Source organism: Galleria mellonella, unplaced genomic scaffold (assembly GCF_026898425.1).
Source record: "Galleria mellonella isolate WM207_F2 unplaced genomic scaffold, CSIRO_AGI_GalMel_v1 utg625, whole genome shotgun sequence".
In the NCBI taxonomy this organism is placed as follows: domain Eukaryota; kingdom Metazoa; phylum Arthropoda; class Insecta; order Lepidoptera; family Pyralidae; genus Galleria; species Galleria mellonella.
The window spans coordinates 334,847-358,168 of NW_026442129.1; the positions used below are offsets into that span (position 1 = coordinate 334,847).

Here is a 23,322-nt window from a genome sequence, read left to right on the forward strand (position 1 = left end):
TTGAATAAAGAAAGCTTACCTAAAAAAAGTCCACTCTTAAAATTTAACGTGTTCCTAGACGAAAATAATATAATGCGTGTTGGAGGTCGTATTGACAACTCAAATTATTCTGATGACAAAAAACACCCTATTATTTTACAGTCCACTCACATTTTTACAAAATTATTATTCACATTTGAGCATAAAAGATTATTACATGCTGGTCCTCAATTATTGTTGGCGTCCATTAGGGAAAGTTATTGGCCCATAGGTGGTCGAAATTTAGCAAAGACTTGCTATCATAATTGCATCAAATACACGCATTAAGGTCGTTACTCCTTTGATGGGAAATTTACCACAGCAGCGTCTTCTTTCCGGTGGTTATCCTTTTATGACTGTTGGTGTTGACTATGCAGGCCCTATTATGTGCGCAAATCGTCAAGGTCGCGGTTGGAGACTAGTAAAAGTGTATACACACACACACGACTAAAGCCATTCATTTGGAGCTGGTGGGAGATCTAACGAGCAATAATTATTTACACACGATTTATTTCACACACACGTCACACACACTAATTTTAACGTGCACACGACGGTATTAATTTCCATTTTATTCCGGCGTATGCGCCACATTTCGGAGGCCTCTGGGAAGCGGGTGTCCGTTCGACCAAGTACCATTTACAGCGAGTGTTGGGTAATTGTACATTAACACGAAGAGCTTAACACTACACTTGTACAAATTGAACGTATTACACGACCACTAACACCACTTTCTTCGGATCCAGCAGACTACAATCCACTGACCCCAGGTCATTTTCTCATTGGCCGATCACTCACATCCTTACCAGAACGAGATTATCGATTATATTCCACGAATAATCTTACACGGTTCCAACGCATTGAACAACTTCGTCAACATTTTTGGACTAGATGGAGTAAAGAATATATTGCAGAATTACAACAACGCGTTAAATGGCGTTCCTGCAAGGATAATTTGAAGTTGGACACTTTAGTAGTGATCAAGGAGGATAATCTTCCGCCGTTGAAGTGGAAATTGGGAAGAATTGTGGAAGTTCATCCTGGACCTGACGGCATAGTACGGGTTGCTGATATAAAAACGTCCACCGGAGTGATTCGACGGGCTTTTAGCAAGATTTGTCCATTGCCATCACTGTCTGGTTGAAGCCACGGCATTCAACGCCGGGGGGCATGTTTAAACGCCTGATTCTTTTTTGTTAGCCAAGAAAGCGTCAAAAATAAGTTGATTCATTTTTTCTATTCATTTGTTGGTTATTCGTTATAAAAGTCATACAAATTAGTCTCCGTCTTTAATTTGATTATTTCCAAAATTACATCATAATAAATCCTAAACAGATTTCTTTTTATAATATCTATTCTCTGTAAAATATTGTTAAGGCAGCTAGTCTGTACTAATATTATGAAGAGAAGAGATTTGATTTTTTGTGTCTGTCCGTTTGTTTGTCATAGATAAACTCAAAAACTACTCAACTGATTTTAAAATTTCTTTTACCTACAGAAAGCTATATTATCAGCGACTTATATAGACTGTATACTATTCTCGAAAAGATTAGAGATCCCTAAGAAAATTGCAATAATGTAACTCAAAGTATGAAAAATGAAAGTTAACATACAATACAAATTTATCTTTCTATCTATTTATTTATTTAATGTTTTATTGTACAAACTAATTATATAATAAAATATGACAGAGCTAATCAAATGTACAAAGGCGAGCTTAACTCTAAAAGAGTTCTCTTCTAGCAACACCCAAAGTAGAAAGGAGCGTCAATGTCAGCGGATGGAGCGGTGTACAATGTTGTGACAATTTTCAAACAAAGGAACTGGACAAACTGAAGTTTATTATATATAATTAATTACATTATATTTCATTGTATTTATACACATAGCCTTAGACATAAATATATACTACACACACACACACACACGCACGCACGCTCGCACACACGAACACACGCACACACACACGTTACCACGCGCACACACACGCACACACACGAACACACGCACACACACACGCACACGCATACACGCACACGCACACACACTAACACGCACACACACTAACACGCACACACACACGCACACACATATATACTAACACATGCATACACATATAGATAAATAAATATATGTTCATAGAGATAGAAGATGCTCTTTAAATCTGCTTTTAAAAATATTTAAACATTGACTCTCACGGATAGGTATGGGAAGAGAATTCCACAATCTAGCAGCATGGACGGCAAAAGCTCTGTCTATGGTATCTACATAACCGAAGCCGGGCGGATCGCTAACATTGTGTAACTTAACGTTTTCAGCATCGAATCTGCACCTGTTACGAACTGCGACAATAATATTGTTTATATAAATGTAATAAATGTCAGTCCCTCCGCCTATATTACCATTACCTAGAGGCGTCGCGAACTAATTATGAGATCTCTATGCATACCCATTATATTCTGTGATAACGCATTATTTTATAGAATTATTTATAATTGTAATAAATACACACTAAAATGATTTTAAATATCAGTAAATCAGTAAATCCTGTGTGCTAAGTTAGGTTGTAACCTACCTATGTACCAAATTTCATTTTCTCAAACATGCTTGGAAATGTGAGCATTATTTTGACAATCTTCTTCGAGATAAATCAAAATTGCCGTACTGGCCAAGATACATGCGGACAACGGCCGGCAAAAGTATGAAAATCCATATCTGTCGTGTTTTGCGGCCAGATAAATTACTATAGACATATAAAAACGCATCTGCCTTTTGACCAGTTCGTAGAAATCAATATCAACAAGATATGCCACTTACTTGGTTTTATTGGCCGTATAACCCTACCAAATTCAGATACAACCTGCTTGCATACTTTCCGCATAAACTGTGTCCAATATATAATCTAGGAATATAAAATTTGTTATTGACAAATAGTTGACATATCAAAATTATCAAAAATTTTACATACACGTTTTCTATACACTAGCCTGCTTCGAGTTGAGGAAAATGGCAACTGACGGTGTATCTTTCGTCCTCTTTTTACTAATTATATTTGCATAAGAAGAAAGGAGGCAACTATATAATTTACAGTTTTTATTTTATCATTCCTTCTTATAATTAGGTACTTGTTCCTAGATTCTAACATGCTTAAATGAAATGAAATTCATTGCTTTGTCCAATGTATTCAGCCCGCATACAGGTATGCAAATTTAGACATTTAAATGGTCAAAGGTTTCTATACGTGACAGAATCTGAAATGAGGATATCCGCAAAAGTGACTTCTCTTTTTTATGGATGAAAATGGAATAGTAACCCCGCCTGCGCGGCACACCAGTGAGGGATGATAGGTGAGGATGAAAAGGACAGGCTAGTTAGCCCATTGTGGTGAATACACCTGGAATTCAGCACGATGGTTTCCAGGGGGGAATGCGTGGAATTCGACCTGATACGGTATTTTTGACGGGTGAAAATGGTATGGTAACATTGCCTGTGCTAACGGGATACGCTGGCGGAGCACCAGTGAAGGGCGATCGGTGAGGATGAAAACAGGTCAGTTAGCTCATCACGACGAATTTACAAGGAATTAACCATGATAGTTTCCAGGGAGAACCGCGAGGAGCTCATTAGTCACTACACCTCATTATTAGTAATCCCTTTTCCCTCCCACCAAAGTGATTAAGACAGCCCACAAGCCCACAGAACCCGAAGGATAAGTAAGCTGCAATGGCAATGGATTGGTCACATAATTCGAAGAACCGACAACCGATGGGGAAGAAGGGTTCATGAGTGGCGATCCAGCATGGGCAAATGCAGTGTAGGACAAAGCCCCACTAGAAGAAGCGACGACCTCAAAAGCATTGTAGGGAGTCAGTAGATGCAGGTAACTCGGAACCATTCCTTATGACTGTCTATATGACTGGAGGAGGCCTATGTTTAGTAGTCGATGAATAATGGCTGAGATGATGATGATGATGATGAACGAACTACGTGTATATCGATTTTTTACGTTCACAACCACATCAACAATCTACTCTACCTACATCACGAGAGATTATAGTCGTGAGCATATTTATTTTTATACAACATTTTCAAAAGGGTATTGTGTAATATCAGGTACATACACGCGATAAATGGGGCGCCCTTTATCTGTAATTAATGTACATACACCGTCCTGACATACCCTATTTATTTACGAGTATCAACCCTTTATGATATTTACAATGGGTAAACCTTTTATCTACCTACGGGGAAGCAAGTAGATTTTGTTTAAATAAAACCGGTCAGGAGCGAGTTGAACCCACACGCTGAGGGGTCCGTATATAGGTATATAATATATATATTTACTACAGAGAGACTTTGTACAAAAGTCGTTTGCTTTGGCACCTCTGTCCCATTTGTGTTTCTACCGTGAAGTAGTTGTGTTTGCATGGCTGTGTTTCGGTTTGAAGGTTTGAAGGATGGAATATAGCAGTTAATTTACAGAGTACAGAGGAATAACACCTGAGTCCTCAGGAATGGCAACGTAAGGGGGGTATCATGGACGAAACAGTATACTTTGTTATGTCCATGGTACTGCTTATGTTTATAGACGACGGTTACCTCTTTCCATCAGGTACCCAGTAAATTCACACTATATCCCACCCTTCAAACCGAAGCACAGCCATGTAAACACAGCTGCTTCACGGTAGAAACACGAATGGGACAGAGGTACCCAAGCAATCGACTTTTGTACAAAGTCTCCCTCTGGTAAATATAATTAACAGAACCTTTATAAATGTCACTCAATCTTGTAAATGTGATAGGTAATTAATTAAACCACTTAAAATTATCGCCTGCTATTAATTTACCGTGGAATTTTGTTTTCCGCTAATATATTGCTCATAATTTTTTCACAGGCGCTCATTGTATTTGGCTTTGTAAATCAATATAAATGAACGTTGCTTTGTGTACTTTTTTTAAATATATTTTGAATAAAAGTGAAACGGTATCTTGACATTCTAAGAACTGACTATTCTATTCGAAGAAAGTTACACACTAAAATATAATAGATGGCGCCACTTGTATATTAAAATGATATTTTGATATTATATTTTTCATTTGTATTTTAAATGAATATTCTACAGTAAAACTGAACATTTTTCTCAAAGAAATACGGGTCGATGGTGTTTTTCGACGTATGTCTCTTTTTTAAAATTATAAAATATAATTGTTATTACCAGAAGTTGCACAAACTTCCATATTAGCCATCAATCTTCGACCGCTATTCCGTCTACGCAGGTTTTTCGTCTTAATAGTCAATCAATCTTTGAGTGTCGGCAGTCGCACGCATGCCAATGACAGCGGAATTAAACAAAATAATTGTAATCAACTAATCAATGATATGGATTGGCGCAATATAATGCCTAGTTCAGTAACATAAAATATTAACAGAGGGAGACTTTGTACAAAAGTCGATTGCTTGTGTACCTCTGTCCCATTCGTGTTTCAACCGTGAAGCACTTGTGTTTGCATGGCTGTGTTTCGGTTTGAAGGGTGGGATATGGCGTGAATTTACTGAGTACAGAGGAATAACACTCGAGTCCTCAGGAATGGCAACGCATGGGGGGTATCATGGGCGAAACAGTATACTTTGTTATGTCCATGGTACTGCTCATGTCTATAGGCGACGGTTATCACTTTCCATCAGGTGGACCGTCAGCTTGTTTGGCATTCTAAGTTGTATAAAAAAGAAATATGAAATTGAAAATATTTGAATTAATAACGCGGTATCGTGTGTATATTTATGTACATTATTGTTCATAGCAAGCAATTTGTTTCTGCTTAAATAAACGCTAATGTATTATTAAAAATTCTTAATATATGTTACCATCATCATCTCAGCCTTTAACTGTCCACTGCTGGACATAAGCCTCCCCCTTGGGGGGTTTTTCCAGTAGTTGCCACGCTTGGCAGGCGGGTTGGGAACTGCAGTTAGGTTTTACAGATATTTTAAGAGGGACGCTGCTGCCCATTCCTCGCTTTCCCTTACTCGCCTCTTACGACACCCACGAGAAAGGAAGGGGGTGGCCTATTCTACGCCGGGACCACACTTAATATAAGTATTAGTCTATAAGGGGGAAAGGGATTGTTAGTAATGGAGACTGAGAATCCCATTGCTAGCATTATACTCAACCAGGTTGACATCCTCGCGGTTCCCCCTGGAAACTATCATGGTTAATTCCTGTTGAATTCATCACGATGGGCTAACTGGCCCGTTTTCATTCTCATCTATCACCTTTCACTGGTGCTCCCCCAGCGTGTCCCGTTAGCGCAGGCGGGGTTACCATACCATTTTCATCCATCAAAAAAAGTATTAGTCTATAGTCGTTCCCGCTTCCGCTCTTGTTTGGCCGCAGCTGCTTATCACTGGGTCCTCTCCCCTCTTTACCTGAAGGACGGAACAGGTGTTACGCTCGCTTAGCCAGTTATTAAGGGATTTCCTTCGCGCAAACAAACACAATACGTGTCCCTGTATGTTGTACTTAGATACTTAAGACGGTAACTACAATTGTTGTACAACGGCGTTTGTTTAGCGTAATTATTATATTTATTAAACTAGTCTTTACCCGCAACTTCGTTCGTGTTGCCGATGTACATATATTGATTAAGGGAAATTAAAAAAAAAATGCTTGTATCCTACTCCAAATATCAAATTTCATAACTAGTTATTGACTAACTGCAACTTCAAGAGATACATTGCATATACAAGTAGTAAATCTACAACAAAAAACTTTACAACTAATTCATATATCGCTTTATAATTTTTTTAACACTTTTTTTTATACCACTGAGGTGGCAAACCAGCATACAGCCCACCTGATGGTAAGTGGTTACCGTAGCCTATGAACACCTGCAATACCAGAGGTATTACGCGCGCGTTGCCGACCCTGAAGACACTTATTTTACCTAAATATTTTTTTTAAACAACTTAGAATGGCAGATAAGCTGACGGCCCACCTGATGGAAAGTGATAATCGTCGCCTATAGACATGAGCAGTACCATGGACATAACAGAGTATACTGTTTCGCCCATGATACCTCCCATGCGTTGCCATCCCTGAGGACTCAGGTGTTATTCCTCTGTACCCAGTAAATTCACTGCCACATCCCACCCTTCAAACCGAAACACGAATAGGACAGAGGTACACAATCAAACGACTTTTGTACGAAAACTCCCTCTGGTGATGAAATTGAAACATACAGTGACAGTTTAATAAGAATTATATGGTATAATTAACGTTTTAATTTGTTGGCTGAACACTTTTTAACTCAGTCAGTACCATTGAAAACTGTTAAATTGTTTTGGAAAATTAACAAACAATTGCTACGTTGCCTCACTTAGGTGAGCTAAAGTTATGGACGCTCTCAACTCCAAGAATCCGAGGTCGTATTTTTCTGGGAGCACGGAAGTAAGTAAGTGTTTTATACTATTTAGAAATACTATCAAAACGGAGTCCCGTTATTTCAAGAGTCTTTTATTAAATCGAAGCTAAACTTGCTCGATTAATTTAGATTTATTTACTTTCTCAGTCTAAAGTAATATCTTATCCGTTCACGTCTTAAACTTACTTAGCTTGAACGTTATCGCAGATTCACTCCACTCTCACTTCATTAACCTGATTACGGCGTGTTAAAGGGACGCCCAGGTAAAAGACAATACATCTAGGGCGCCTACTACACTCAAAGTGCGATTTTATTAAATAAAATATATTTATACTTGACAAATTATTGACTAATTATTGTATTTTTGTAATGGAACTCTCAAATCTTAAAATCATTAAACGAAATTTCTAATGTAAGTAGTATATTAGTTTATTTTAACATATATTATATGAGTAGGTAGGTATTGTATGTATTTATAGTGTATGTATTTATGTAATATTTTATTATATATTTTAATATTTTATTTAACTGTATATTTGTTTATGTATTAATAGTTGTAACACTTCAGCTGGCCGCTAACGAAATGCTTTCTCACTGTATCGGGTTGACTGGAAGAGATCTCTGTCAGAGATAAGTCTACCCTTGCTCACAACATTTATAAATACATTATTTTATATGTAACTTACAAGTGCAATAAAGAATATATACAATAATATTAGAAAGTTAACAAAATTATTGACCATTTTATTTACACATCTGTGCTTGGCAAATTACCAGTAACATGCTGTTAAGTTACCGAAATCGACAATATTTTTATTGTCAAATTCATAATTGACTATATATTATCAATGTATAGTAATACCAGAGGGAGACTTTGTACAAAAGTCGATTGCTTGGGTACCTCTGTCCCATTCTTGTTTCTACCGTGAAGCAGTTGTGTTTGCATGGCTGTTTCGGTTTGAGGGCAAACAAGCTGACGGCCCACCTGATGCAAAGTGGTAACCGTCGCCTGTAGACATGAGCAGTACCATGGACATAACAGAGTACACTGTTTCGCCCATGATACCCCCCATGCGTTGCCATTCCTGAGGACTCAGGTGTTATTCCTCTGTACCCTGTAAATTCACGCTGTATCCCACCCTTCAAACCGAAACACAGCCATGCAAACACAACTGCTTCACGGTGGAAACACGAATGTGACAGAGGTACCCAAGCAATCGACTTTTGTACAAAATCTCCCTCTGGTATTACTATAGATTGATGATATATAGTCAATTATGAATTTGACAATAAAAATATTGTCGATTTCGGTAACTTAACAGCATATGGTACTGGTAATTTGCCAAGCAAGCCTAGGGCTATTAATAGGTACATAAAATTAAAAAGCCTAAAGTTCAAAATTCACCAATTAGGTACAAAATAATCTTACCATTTATTTAAAAGTTGATTTTCGCTAAATATTTGTCTCTAGAAATATATGACTTAATCTAACATAATTTCTCTTTATATATATGTATCTATGTCTGAATCATTAGTATAGTATAAAAGCTTTCTGAGTCAACGCGACCCAGTGGCAGCGAAGGTTGAAAGGTAAATAGGTCCAAATATAAAGGTTTGTGGGTTAAGTGACGGTCACAACCCATTCTGACTTATTAAAAAGCATATAATATCGGCCAAAATTAATTTATTTAGGACAGCCAGTGAAATTACGTAAATATATATATATATATATATATATATATATATATATATATATATATATATATATATATATATATATATATATATATATATATACACTCCTCGCAAAAATTAAGGGAACATAAAATTTTTTGAAATTTTTGGGTGATTTTCAACAGGCTGTATTTCAGTGAAAAATAATCGTACAGGAAATTTAAAAAAAGGGTTTTGAAGCTTGAAAAGTCTAGCTTTCAGATTTTTTGGTGAAAAAATTTTTTGAGCTCCGGTTTCCATGCAATTCTTAAACAAAGCTGAAAATAATTTTTTTCTAAATTTTCTAGGTTTTGTTTTTCACTCTATGGGCATGGAAAAATTTTTTCGAGCTACTCCATTATATAGGTCTCTTAGTGTGTTTATTCAGCTTCATAAATCGCTTTGGATGGCTCAATTACGACCATTTGTCTCCGAGATATCGAACTTTGAATGCAAAAGCATCCTTTTCCATTCAACTGCTAATATCTCTGGAACTACTGGTCGCACAGCAAGCGGGCGCCGAGTTTCTTTATCTGCATAAAATTTCCAATTAAGCACAGTCAAGAGTTAGTGAAGAAAAAATTTTTTTCCACCTCTAACATTGAATTGAAAAAAGTGGAAAAAAGTGACTTTTTCTCCTTTTTTGGTTACTTGGCTGTATCTTCGCTAATATGGGCGGGAAAGCTAAGGTTTGAGGAAAATTTTACAGTCTATTGTTCCTTAAAGAACCCCCAAATCCCTGGAGCGATCGGTTCAACGGTTTTTCCCGGACCAATTGATTGAAATTTTGGAAAAAATAAGGGAACAAGGTTTTTGTCCCTTAAACTCACCGTAATCCATTCAAAAATCAATAATTTCATTTGTTTTTCACTTTTTACTCAATTTTTTGTTTTTTTAAAAATTCATTATCAAAAAAAATCGAAAAAAATCAAGAAAATTTTATGCAGATAAAGAAACTCGGCGCCCGCTTGCTGTGCGACCAGTAGTTCCAGAGATATTAGCAGTTGAATGGAAAAGGATGCTTTTGCATTCAAAGTTCGATATCTCGGAGACAAATGGTCGTAATTGAGCCATCCAAAGCGATTTTTGAAGCTGAATAAACACGCTAAGAGACCCATACAATGGAGTAGCTCGAAAAAATTTTTCCATGCCCATAGAGTGAAAAACAAAACCTAGAAAATTTAGAAAAAAATTATTTTCAGCTTTGTTTAAGAATTGCATGGAAACCGGAGCTCAAAAAATTTTTTCACCAAAAAATCTGAAAACTAGAGTTTTCAAGCTTCAAAACCTTTTTTTTAAATTTCCTGTACGATTATTTTTCACTGAAATACAGCCTGTTGAAAATCACCCAAAAATTTCAATAATTTTTATGTTCCCTTAATTTTTGCGAGGAGTGTATATACGAGTATATATATAAATTGATATTTTTAGGTTTCTGTATTAAAAAAGGAAAATGGAACCCTTATAGGACTTACTCACTTCATCGTCCACCTGTCTGTCCGACTGTCAAGACCCTTTTTCTCAGAAATTGTGGAGGTATCAAGCTCAAATTAATATCAAATACTCAAGTCTGAAGATATGAAAATATCAAACGTCTAAATCAACGCAAACGGCGTTTTTCCACCGTGCTTTTTTCAAGGCACTTTCTTCCACGCACAACCATTCTTTGGAATCAACTTCCAGCAGCAGCATTTCCGAACCGATACGACAACATAACCTTCAAGAAAAGAGTGTATTCCTTTTTAAAAGGCCGGCAGCACACCTGCAATGCCGCTGGTGTTGTAGGTGATCATGGGTGGCGGTAGTCACTTACCATCAGGTGAGCCGCATGCTCGTTTGCCCCCTGTGTTGTAAAAAAAAAACGGTCGCATATTGCGTATATTGTCACATTTAGATAAATATATATTATATAAAGATAGATTTACAAGAGAATCGAAACCTATAGGGAACTGTTCATTAATCTATAATCATGAATTTTGCTAAAAATGAATATCGTGCAACACGTAAATGGATAATCCGAAAACCATTAATTTGTAGTTAATTAAAAAAAATTAGCTCTTTTTATTATAATTTGAATGGAACCCTCGAGTGGCGAGTCCCATTCACATTAGGCCGATTTTTTAATGCAATTTGAAATGGCAAACAAACTGACGGCATACCTGATGGAAAACGGTAAGTGTCGCCTATAAACACGAGCAGCACTATGAAAATTGAAAATACTTTGCAATCCTCATGCGTTGCCATTCCTGAGAACAACAATATTATAAATAGATAGATACTCTTTATTGTTTCTTCCAAAAGATTACAATAGTAAACTTATTATAGATACAAACAATTACAAGAAATGATCACAGTGAAAAAGCAATGGGCGACCTTATCGCCTAATTATACATACCTCATGACCTTATTTTGCTTCAGTGTCTTGTAATTTTATAGCTATATCATATATACTTTTATTATATACCTATTATTCGAAAAACAGCCACGTAAGCACAGCTGTTTGACGACAGAATTAGAAAAACGAGTGGGATGGAGGTGCAAACACATGCGTTGTTATTGTACTCGTGTTGTTGCATGTTCATGTAACAACATGTGTACAGCAACAAAAACGTATATATAAATTTTTTTTTATATAACTTAGAATGGCAAACAAGCTGACGGCCTACCTGATGGAAAGTGGTAACCGTGGCCTATAGATATGAGCAGTGCCATGGACATAACAGAGTATACTGTTTCGCCCATGATACCCCCCATGCGTTGCCATTTCTGTCTCATGTGCGATGGTTACCACTTTCCATTAGGTGGGCCGTCAGCTCGATTGCCATTCTAAGTTGAATTAAAAAAACTTTGTGTACTGATTCACGCGGACGAAGCCGCGGGATACAGCCAGTCTCAAATTAAATAGCCCTGAAATAAAAAGTAAACGAGTTGAAACCAGTTAATTTATTTAGTACAGAACTGACTATTTTTACTTGTATAATTTAACTAGAGATACAAAAGTTTAATTTAATTTACTAATTGGGGTGTACTTTGTAATAATGACCTTTGTTTCGATCACCAATCTTTTCCCTTTTTCGAGGCGTGAATAAATTTTTATTCTTGATTTATTATATTTATTAATGAATAGATATACAAATAGTTAAGACTGTAAATTTTATATTATATAAAAATAACTTGAAAACTGTTCCGTGTACACACATCTACCTACTCTCTTGAAAGCCATTAGTTTTTTTTTTTTTTTTATAAAGACTTGACTGTTCCATCTCTCCGGTATTCACGGGGTGAATAGCAACGACTTGTCTGGTGTTGCTATACGGAGAACATTATGTGCTTTATTTCTCCTTATGTGCGTAGACATCCTCCCCCCGGTCGATGACTGAAGGTTCAGAGGCTCGAAGATCTGTTTTATCATCCTCGTGAAGTAGTGGGCAGGTTTGGTGCAAGCTTCGCCGATAAATTCCTTTTGCAGTTTTAATATCTGCCACTCTAGCAACTCCATCTCGTCCAGGGTACAATTTATGTATACGTCCAACTCTCCATTTTAGTGGTGGAATATTAGGCTCCTTCAAGATAACCATGTCTCCTTCCTTTAGATTGTCTTGATTTATTCTCCATTTATTCCTCTGTTGCAATTCACACAAATATTCGTTTCTCCAACGTCCCCAAAAGTGTTGTTTCAATTGTTCTAGTAGTTGGTACCGGTTTAATCGGTTTGGATTAATATCTTGCAAATTAGGAGATGGCAATGATGTTAGCATTCTACCAATTAGGAAGTGCCCTGGAGTTAAAGGTTCTAAGTCTGTAGGATCGGATGAGAGAGGGGTCAAAGGTCGGGAATTTAGGATTGCTTCGATTTGTGTGAATAAAGTCGACAATTCCTCGAACGTCAAATGCCTATCACCTAATATTCTGACCGCATGAAATTTGGCCGCCTTTACGCCGGCTTCCCAAAGACCTCCAAAGTGAGGAGACTATGCAGGTGAGAAATTAAATTTAATGCCCTCATCAGCGCCAAACGTGGAGATGTTTTCATGTTCTGAATTTATAAAACTATTAATTTCATTATTTGCACCTACAAAATTAGTACCGTTGTCACAATAGATTTGATTCGGTTTTCCTCTGCGTGATATAAACCGACGAAGGCACATAATAAATGCATCCGTTGATAAATCGCTAGCGATTTCTAAATGTATTGCCTTTGTGGCAAAACAAATAAATAAGCATAAGTAGCTCTTCGATATTTTACAACCGCGTCACTTTCTGTCTGTGATCAAGAACGGCCCGGCAAAATCTACACCGCTGACTTCGAATGGATAACTTGGAGTAACTCTTGAAGCTGGTAAGTTTCCCATTAAAGGATTTATAGATTTAGCTTTCATTAATCTGCATACAGAACATTTATTTATTGTACCACGAGCCAAAATTCTACCCTTCAGAGGCCAGTATTCATTTCGTATGTTGGCTAATAATAATTGTGGTCCACTATGTAAATGCTTTTTATGCATATATGCAAAAAGAAGTTTAGTAAAATTGTGACTGCAGTCAAGCAAAATTTGATGCTTTTTTGTATAAATTTCAGAAGAATTTTGGAGACGGCCACCGACACGCAGGAACCCGTTATCGTCTAGAAATGGACTTAGAGAAAGCAGTCGCGATTTAGAAGGTAAGTTTTTGTTTATTTTTAAAATATTTATCTCAGTAGCAAAACATTCTTGTTGATGTAGTTTAATTAACCTTTTCATCGCTAAATTAAGTTCTTCGACAGTTAAGTGTCCCGTATGTTTGTCTATTTTACATTTACTGTTATGTAAATATCTTAGTATATAAGCCATGACTCTCTGTAAAGTTGTAAATTTAGAATACTTGTTGAAATCAATAATTTGCGTGACTTTATTAATATTAATACTTGTATGTGTGTATGTAGTTGTAACAGTGTTTGTTAATGTTTTAGCAGTAGTAGTTAGATTTTTTCTTTCAGGTAAATCACTTAGAAGTGCAATGTTTTGCGGCCATTCCCTTTCATCTTGCCTTAGAAATTCAGGACCATCCCACTATAAATTTACCCTCTGAATTTGTTTGGGATTCAAGCCACGCGATGCTAAGTCAGCTGGATTTAGTTGACTCGGCACATATCTCCAAGATTGCGCAAGTGTTAGCTGCTGAATTTCCGATACTCGATTGGACACGAATGTTTTCAAGTCGCGAGATTGCGAGTGTAACCACCCAAGAACTATTGATGAATCTGTCCAGAAATATATAGATGTAATTTTACGTCGAATTGAACTCATTACCTTTGCACTTAACCGGGCTGATAATAATGCACCGCAAAGTTCTAATCGAGGTATACTAAAGCTTTAAGTGGAGCGACCTTGGTTTTTGCACATAGTAATCTAACTAAAATATTTCCTGCATCATCAATCGATCTCATGTACATGCATGATGCATATGCTGATTCAGATGCATCTGAAAACGCATGTAGCTCGACATTAATGGGATTAGCTATACAAACACAACGAGGAATACGAACAGATGATAGACTGTTCAAATTTAAAATAAAATCTATCCACAACTGTTCCAGTTCCTTTGGTAAAGGATCATCCCATTCCAATTTGCTCAACCATATTTTTTGTAAAATCATTTTTGGAATGATAGTACAAAGTCCTAATAGACCTAAGGGGTCAAATAATTTAGCTGAGTTGGACAGGATTGATCTTTTAGTAATCCTCTCTTGTGTATTAATATTTAAAGAAAACTCAAGAGTATCACTTCGTGGATCCCACTTAAGACCTAAAGCACTAGTTCGAGCATTCACATCTAAGTCTTTGGGTGTCAAGGTGTCAGGATTATCATCAAATATAGATGGGGCGTTCGTTCGGAATTTACGAAGCGGAAAGCAAGCAGAGGCTAGAATAGTAGTTACAGAGTTAACTATATTTTTTAACTCATATTCAGTCTCAGCACCCGATAAAAAATCATCTACATAAAAATCTTCCTTCAATAACCTTGCTATAATAGGATCAGTGCATTCCAATGACAATTGAATGAGGCACCTGGTACTGAGAAATGGTGCAGAAGCGGTACCATAGGTTACGGTGTTTAATTGAAATGTTTTAATTGGTTGCTGTTCGTTATCACGCCATAAAATTTTTTGCAAACTGCGCTGATTAGGGTCGACAAGAATTTGCCTATACATTTTTTCAATATCTCCTGTGATAACGAATTTGTGTTGTCTATAGCGTATTAAGATAGATAGTAAATCGTTCTGTACTACTGGACCTACATATTGAATATCATTTAAGGATTTTCCAGATGACGTTTTTGACGATGCATCGAAAACCACACGTAATTTTGTGGTACTACTACTCTCTCGGATTACTGCATGATGCGGAAGATAATAGCCTAATTTTTCATGATCGGATATTTCATCAAGATGCCCCTACTCTTTGTACTCATATATAAAATTACTATAATTTCGATGGAAAGAAGAATCGCGTTTAAACTTTCTTTCCATTTGTTTAAACCTTTTAAGTGCAACGTTGTATGAATCACCTAACACTTGTGGTGATTCTTTAAGTGGAATTTGTACACAAAATCTTCCATTGTCATCTCGTTTAGTAGTTTCTCGAAAGAACCTCTCACAATAATTGTCATCAAGAGATTTAGGATTATTAGGTATTTCTTCTAATTCCCAGAACATAGCTAGTTGTTTATATATCTCTTGAGAAAAATGGCATTTGATAACATGACTATTTGAACTACCTCCGCTAATAGGACCGGTTACAATCCAGCCTAATTGAGTTTTTTGAAGGATAGGTAATTTAGGACCTAGTTTTATTTTTGAATTATCTAGCAACTCCCAAAAAACATCAGCTCCCAAAAGAATATCAATTTCTGATGATTGATAAAACTTAGGATCTGCAAGTTGTATATTATTTGGAATACCTAACCCATTAATACATATTGATTTGTGAGGTAAGGAATCTGTAATATGAGGTAAGACATAACATCGTATCGGAATGCTAAAGGTGTTCACTGTAGAATGTATTGTGATATCTATTAATTTAGTAATGTTTAAAGTTGTGTTTCCTATACCAGAAACACATTGATGAACACTTTGAATATTGTTTAGTCCGATCAACTGTAGTGCCTTTGTAGTTATAAACGTAGACTGGCTACCACTATCTAATAAAGCCCTTAATATGTAGGGTTTGTCATTGTTTGTCACCTTGACCAACGCTGTAGACAAAAGAGCTTGATTGGCGGCGACAGCAGACATAATTATAGAATTCGAGAAATTAGCTGTGGTTTTAGGTTCATTTAGAATGGTAGCATTGTGTGTAGTTGTCAGTACTGTAGATGAATCATGTGTTTGTTGATCACATGGTATGTGTGATTGAGGTGGAGTGGTTGAATTTACAGGTAATGAAAGTTGTTTGTGTAATAGGGTATTATGTTTTCCTTTGCAGATTCTACAGCCGCTCATTTTGCACTGGAATGATCGATGGCCGCCTCGGAAACAATTCTTACATAGACGACCGGCAGAAACCTTAGCAATACGTTCTTCTATTGGTAACGATTTAAACATACTGCAGTCAAACAACTTGTGTTTTAAACCACAAACTGTGCAAGAAAAATCAGGAGATGTCTTTGAGGAAATAATAAATGATTTAGATTTAACCATATTGTTGCGTTTTTCATTTTTATTTGATCTATTAGCATTGACTGTCTCTAAAACTGTTGCCCTTTGACGTAAAAATGTATAAAAATTTTGTAAAGTAGGTGATTCCTTATTGCTTCTAAATTCTTCCCATTTACCCGCTGTAATACTGTCTAATTTACTAACTGCTATGTATATAATAATCGTGTCCCATGAATCGGTCGGCTCTTCTAAACTATTTAATGCGCTTAAATTTTTAGAAAATGCATCAATTAAACAACGAATACCCTTATCTGATTCCTTAGACAAAGGTTCGATTGAAAATATCGCTTTTAAATGCTCATTAATTAATATACGTTTATTATTGTACCTATCACATAATAAGTTCCAAGCAATTCGATAATTAGCTGCAGAAACAGCGATAGAACTAATAACGTCACTGGCAGCGCCATCTAGATAGGACTTCAAATAGTGAAACTTAGCAACTTCTTGAATACTTCCATTCTCATGAATCAAAGACAGAAAGGTATCCCTGAAGGTTATCCACATGCTGGTCTGTCCGTCGAATCTTAAAATATGTAATGGAGGTAGCTTCAGATTTAAGGCAGACTGAGTGTTGGCAGATGAAGTTTCAGATTGGTTTTCATTATTGTAATATTCTAACAGAGCTTCAGCTTCAGCAATTAAAGAAAAGAATTTATTTTCTGTTTGTTCGCGTTCCTCAATTTGTTTATCTAAATCTTCATCCAATACCCACTTCTCAATGTCTGTCTGCACCTTATCAAAGTTATATGATAGTTCACGAGTTTTTACTAGCCTTAAGTTTAATTCATGAATCCTAACCTTATTTATTTCTCGAGTTTCCAGTAATGGTCGTAAATATTTTTCAAACAATGTTAATTGAGCTCTAATTGTGCTCCGTTGTTTTACTAAATCTTTATAGTCTGCCATTATTAAAGTGCAAACAATGAATCAATAGGTACTGACTTATACTGAAGTAATTCACACATTGAAAACAGCTCCAAGTTAATATGTTATAGAACTTAGTAAATCAAAAGTAGCTACAAATATATTTGTTGAAACCTCTCTGAATACCCGATAAAAAAACACCGGCGTGAATTTAAATATGATTTTAGTGATCGTTATATCGTACTAAAAACCTCCACATACAATATAAAATGAAATATTAATAGTTAAACTAAAAATATATCCGTACTTTTAATTGTCAACTTCTACCCACACAAAAAAGGAATGGATAGGAATTTATTACAATGATTGGGCTTACTTCCCTGTGATTATTGTTTCAAATCTTCGAATAACATATAGTGTTGATGATGGAGATTTTTGCCACTTGATAAACTTGTAAATTTGTAAAGTTGAAATCACGTCGGGGTCACCAATTTGTTTCGATCACCAATCTTTTCCCTTTTTCGAGGCGTGAATAAATTTTTATTCTTGATTTATTATATTTATTAATGAATAGATATACAAATAGTTAAGACTGTAAATTTTATATTATATAAAAATAACTTGAAAACTGTTCCGTGTACACACATCTACCTACTCTCTTGAAAGCCATTAGTTTTTTTTTTTTTATAAAGACTTGACTGTTCCATCTCTCCGGTATTCACGGGGTGAATAGCAACGACTTGTCTGGTGTTGCTATACGGAGAACATTATGTGCTTTATTTCTCCTTATGTGCGTAGACAACCTTTGTTTTTTTTTTTTAAAAAATACTTTTTCTAAAAAATAACAAAGAGAGATCTCCGTTTCAGCATATTGCAATTTAAAAGTATCTGCTAATAAATATGGCAATTATCATTAGTATAGAATATATTTATTCTATTGTATTTTTAGTCGTGTAGTTTCGGCAAAGAATAGGTCACTCCTATCCTATCCTCAGGTATCAGGTCGACCTCCACACAGTTTCTTTTGGAACTATCATGACAAATTTATCGTTGAATTCATGATTGATAGGCTAACTGTTTTGTCTGGGGGGAAAGGGGTTGTTAGTAATGGGGTCTAATGAACCCATTGATAGCAATACACCCTATCAGGTCGTGGTTCCCCCTGGAAACCATCGTGACCAATTCTTGTTGAATTCGTCACGATGGACTAACTGACCTGCTTCATCCTCACCTATCATCCTTCACTGGTGCTCCGCCGGTGTATACCGATAACGCAGGCGGGGTCACTATTCCATTATCACCCATTAAAAAAAAACTGATTTGTCTTTTCATTCTCACCTATCATCTCTCACTGATGCCCCGCCGGTGTATACCGATAACGCGGGTGGGGTGGCCATTCCATCATCATCCTTAAAAAAATATTATTAGCGTGTAACACAGGTTGTATTTTATAAAAAATAAAATAGTAGACAATTTAGACACAACCTATTTAAAATACTGTCTACAGCATTACAAGTTTACATCCAATTATTTGTTACAATTCTGCCATAAGAATGAACTGATTTCTTATGACTTTGGCCATTTGATTACAGATCTTTTTTTATCACAAAATTTTCAGTAAAGTGACGCCGACAAAAACTCTTATTTACATCACAGAAGCCGAGATGGATTCGGTTTTCGGCGTTAACTGATGCATAATTTGACATTTAATGGTCCGTGATTTATTTCAATTTAAGAGGAATTCTCGTCCGTAATCTTTCTTGCTTTCTCGCCATTCCATTTTGTCATTAGACCTCTATAGCATATAGGTGTATGTACATCTAGAAAATCTTGATTTATCACAAATATACGTAATATTTTTTTATGAACTGAGCTATGAAACGTGTTAGAAAGCTTTTAAACGTAAAGTTTGCATCTAGTTTATGGTCTAATTTTCTTGTCGTTGTTTAATATGCTTGAATATAATTTTAATTAAGAAGACTTGTGTATTCCTTACTACTTTGAACAAAAAACAACAATAAAATAAAATAAAAAAAGAACAAAAAATGGTAAAATCTAATATTTATCTTCCATGGATGATATTTTCACCACACTTTGAAAACAGAGCATGACTTAATAACTACAAGATCTAGGACTATAAATTTTAGTATTTTTGTTAGATAATAAGTCTCACTACCTCCCCCCCCCCTCCCGCCCTTCAATCCCTCGCATCGCCCCCAATAATCCGTTGGTCTACTACTTACGGAGCACCTGTATATATATACTTCTTTTAATGATATTTTAAATTTGAAAGTGAGTTTGTGTTGTGGGTACCTCTTGAAGCCTTAATAGCTCAACCAATACTCATGCAATTTGGTATATATACACATACGAGAACAATGGCTAACTAGGAGAGAACATCGTTCGTTGGTAAGCCATATGTATATACAACTATACTGTGCTTTAAAATTTAAATAAATAAATAAAATAAATATATGAGATTTTATATCTCAAGCTAAAGGTTAATTATTCCGGTGCAGCTAGTAAATCACAATTTATAATGTAACAACAACAGGTGCTGTATACATAATATGAGATGCATATGAATCTTATAGATTGCATTCTTTATGCATTGTTATTTATATAAATATTACATAATTATGTATATTTTTGTGTTTTTCTAAGTGAACTGTCAAATCTTAAAATCATTCGACTAAATTTCTAATGTAAGTAGTATATTAATTTATTTTAACATTTATTATATAAGTAGGTAGGTATTGTATGTATTTATAGTGTATGTATTTATGTAATATTTTATTATATATTTTAATATTTTATTTAACTGTATATTTGTTTATGTATTAATAGTTATAGCACTTCAGCTGCCCGCTAACGACATGCTTTCTCACTGTACTGGGTTGACTGGAAGAGATCTCTGTCAGAGATAAGTCCACCCTTGCTCACAACATTTATAAATACATTATTTTATATGTAACTTACAAGTGCAATAAAGAATATATATATATATATATATATATATATATATATATATATATATATATATATATATATATATATATATATATATATATTGTATGCATGTTATAAAAATTGGGATTTTAAAGAGACTGTCAAAAAAAATCTGTTAAAATAAAGTAATTAACTGTATTGCTGGTGTTCGTGGGCGGAGGTAGTCACTTACCATCAGATAAGCCGTATACTCGTTTGGTCTGTGTGTTACAAAAAAAAAAGAAATAAAACTCTTATTTGGATGGCACAGATGCCTAATAATAGATTGTTGTTTAATTCTTGTAATGGATAAATGAATTACTGTATCTATGTCGATTACTTTATTCGAATTAAATATTTATACACCTTTTGGGTCGATCGTAAAGAGCTTGTTGTAAGTCTTTTAACAATTTCCATCTGTGTTTCTCAAATGAATGATTGATTGATTATGTTTCTTGTTCCAGGCGGATGGGCGTCACCAAGCTCCCAAAATCCAGTCGTCTCGACAATCTCCTGAACACGCCACAGGTAATGTTTTTTTTTTAATGGATGGTAATGGAATGATAACCCCGTCTGCGCTATCGGTATACATCGGCGGGGCACCAGTGAAGGATGATAGGTGAGGATGAAGCAGGTCAGTTAGCCCATCGTGACGAATTCTACAAGAATTGTTCACGATGATTTCCAGGGGGAACCACGTGAAGGTCGATCTAATAAGGCATATTGCTAGCAATGGGGCTGTTAAACTTCATTGCAAACAATCCCTTCCCCCTACATTGTTAACCACGGATCTCAACAAAATACGGGCCTGCCTGGGGAGAGAAGGCATTGTTACTAATGAGGATTAGAAACCCCATTGATAGTAATAAATCCTATTAGATCTACCTTCTCGCGGTTCCTCCTGGAAACCATCGCTATTGAATTCAACAATAAATGTTGAATTTGTCATGTTGGGCTAACTGTCTTGCTTCATCCTCACCTATCATCCCTGACTGGTGCCCCGAAAGTATATGTTGACAGCGTAGACGGCGTTATCATCACCATAACCACTTTCCATCAAGTGAGTCATCAGATTGTTTGTGAGTTTAAGTTGCATAAAAGAAACTAATAATTCCTTTCCTCCAATAATGCGGTAATCAGTTTTATAGGTTAAGACTGTCTAGATTCCGGTTCTTCTGGGCCCGGCAATCTCTGTTATCTCCATATTGTGCCCGATATTACATTGAGATAAAACAAATGGTGATAATACGTAATCGTATGATGCAGATCCAGACGGCAACATGACTGTGGCGCGCGGCGAAGGCTCCCCAGAGCGTCTGGGGGGCGCCCTAAGACGGCTACACTACAAGGCGACGAGGCGTGCCCACTCAGCGGCTGCGAGGCATCACAACACCGCCACCACGCCTAAGGTGAGTTATCTGCCAATACAATATAGATTGAAATGTAAATCTTCAGTATCCTTTGTAGAAAGTGTTACATCACTGCAACATATATCTTAAAAGAACATGACCCCTAAACAAGTGGCAAAGGACGTCGTCGATGGATTACAGCGAACAAGTCCATAATTTGGAATGAGACATCGGACGTTGATATCCCATTCTAGCTTATAGACTCGCTAGCGACGACGGTTCCATCGATGGAGTCGCTTGCCACTTGTTTAGAGGACATGAACCGATAAACAATGTAAATTTTTATGCCTCCTATACTAACAGAATGGGCTACACCTTCCTTTCCCGTGGGTGTCTTAAGAGGCGAGTATGGGAACTTAATAGTCAAGGGCCCATTCCTTGTCTATTAAGACAGTAACAGCGTCCTTATTAAAACATCACCAAAGTCGAGCTGCAGTTGCTAACCCGCTTGCAAAGCGTGGAAACTACTGGCGAAACTCCCCTTATGAGGGAGGCTTATGTTCACCATGTTAATGGCTGATATGATGATGATGATGATAAAACAAGACTAACACATCCTCTGAAAACAAAGGTAATGATTTCGAATTCATCTTTCTATATTAATTAATATTTTTTTAAAATGGTAACTCCACCTGTGCTATCGGTGATCGCTGACGGGGCATTACTGAGGGATGGTAAGTAGGAATGAAATCAGGTCAATTGGTCCATCATGACGAATTCATTAAGAATCAACCACAATGATTTTCAGAGGGGACTGCGTGAAGCAGAGGACTGTACTCGTATCATTTACCAGAGGGAGACTTTGTACAAAGTCGATTGCTTGGGTACCTCTGTCCCATTCGTGTTTTAACTGTGAAGCAGCTGTGTTTGCATGAATATGGCATGAATTTACTGGGTATAGAGGAATAACATCTGAGTCCTCAGGAATGGCAACACATGGGGGTATCATGGGCGAAACAGTATACTCTGTTATGTCCATGGTACTGCTCATGTCTATAGGCGACGGTTACCACTTTCCATCAGGTGGGCTGTCAGCTTGTTTGCCATTCTAAGTTGTATAAAAAAATCTATTACAATTCTCAGAGATCCAGTGGAAATGTCGCTTACTTTATCCGACAAATTTTCCATTTAGTAAAGTATGCACTTCCAACAACATTGTCATGTTGTAGTATGCATTTCTAGGCATTTTATTATAACTTATATATT

The 23,322-nt window shown here is 36.2% G+C and overlaps 1 protein-coding gene across 3 annotated transcripts in view; it reads left to right on the top strand.

Annotated features, from left to right (window-relative positions):
- The window catches only part of LOC113511170 (uncharacterized), a 244,882-nt gene that overhangs the window by 91,957 nt on the left and 129,603 nt on the right, over positions 1-23,322 (top strand). The window contains exons 3-4 of one of the 3 annotated variants that reach the window (XM_031912233.2): positions 21,172-21,235; positions 21,974-22,116. In XM_031912233.2, coding sequence (XP_031768093.2) covers positions 21,988-22,116 — 129 coding nt within the window. In that variant the 5' untranslated portion in view covers positions 21,172-21,235; positions 21,974-21,987. Of the gene's footprint in view, positions 1-20,911; positions 22,117-23,322 lie in introns of those variants that run through there. The other 2 variants (XM_052899690.1, XM_052899689.1) reach the window with 2 other exon arrangements.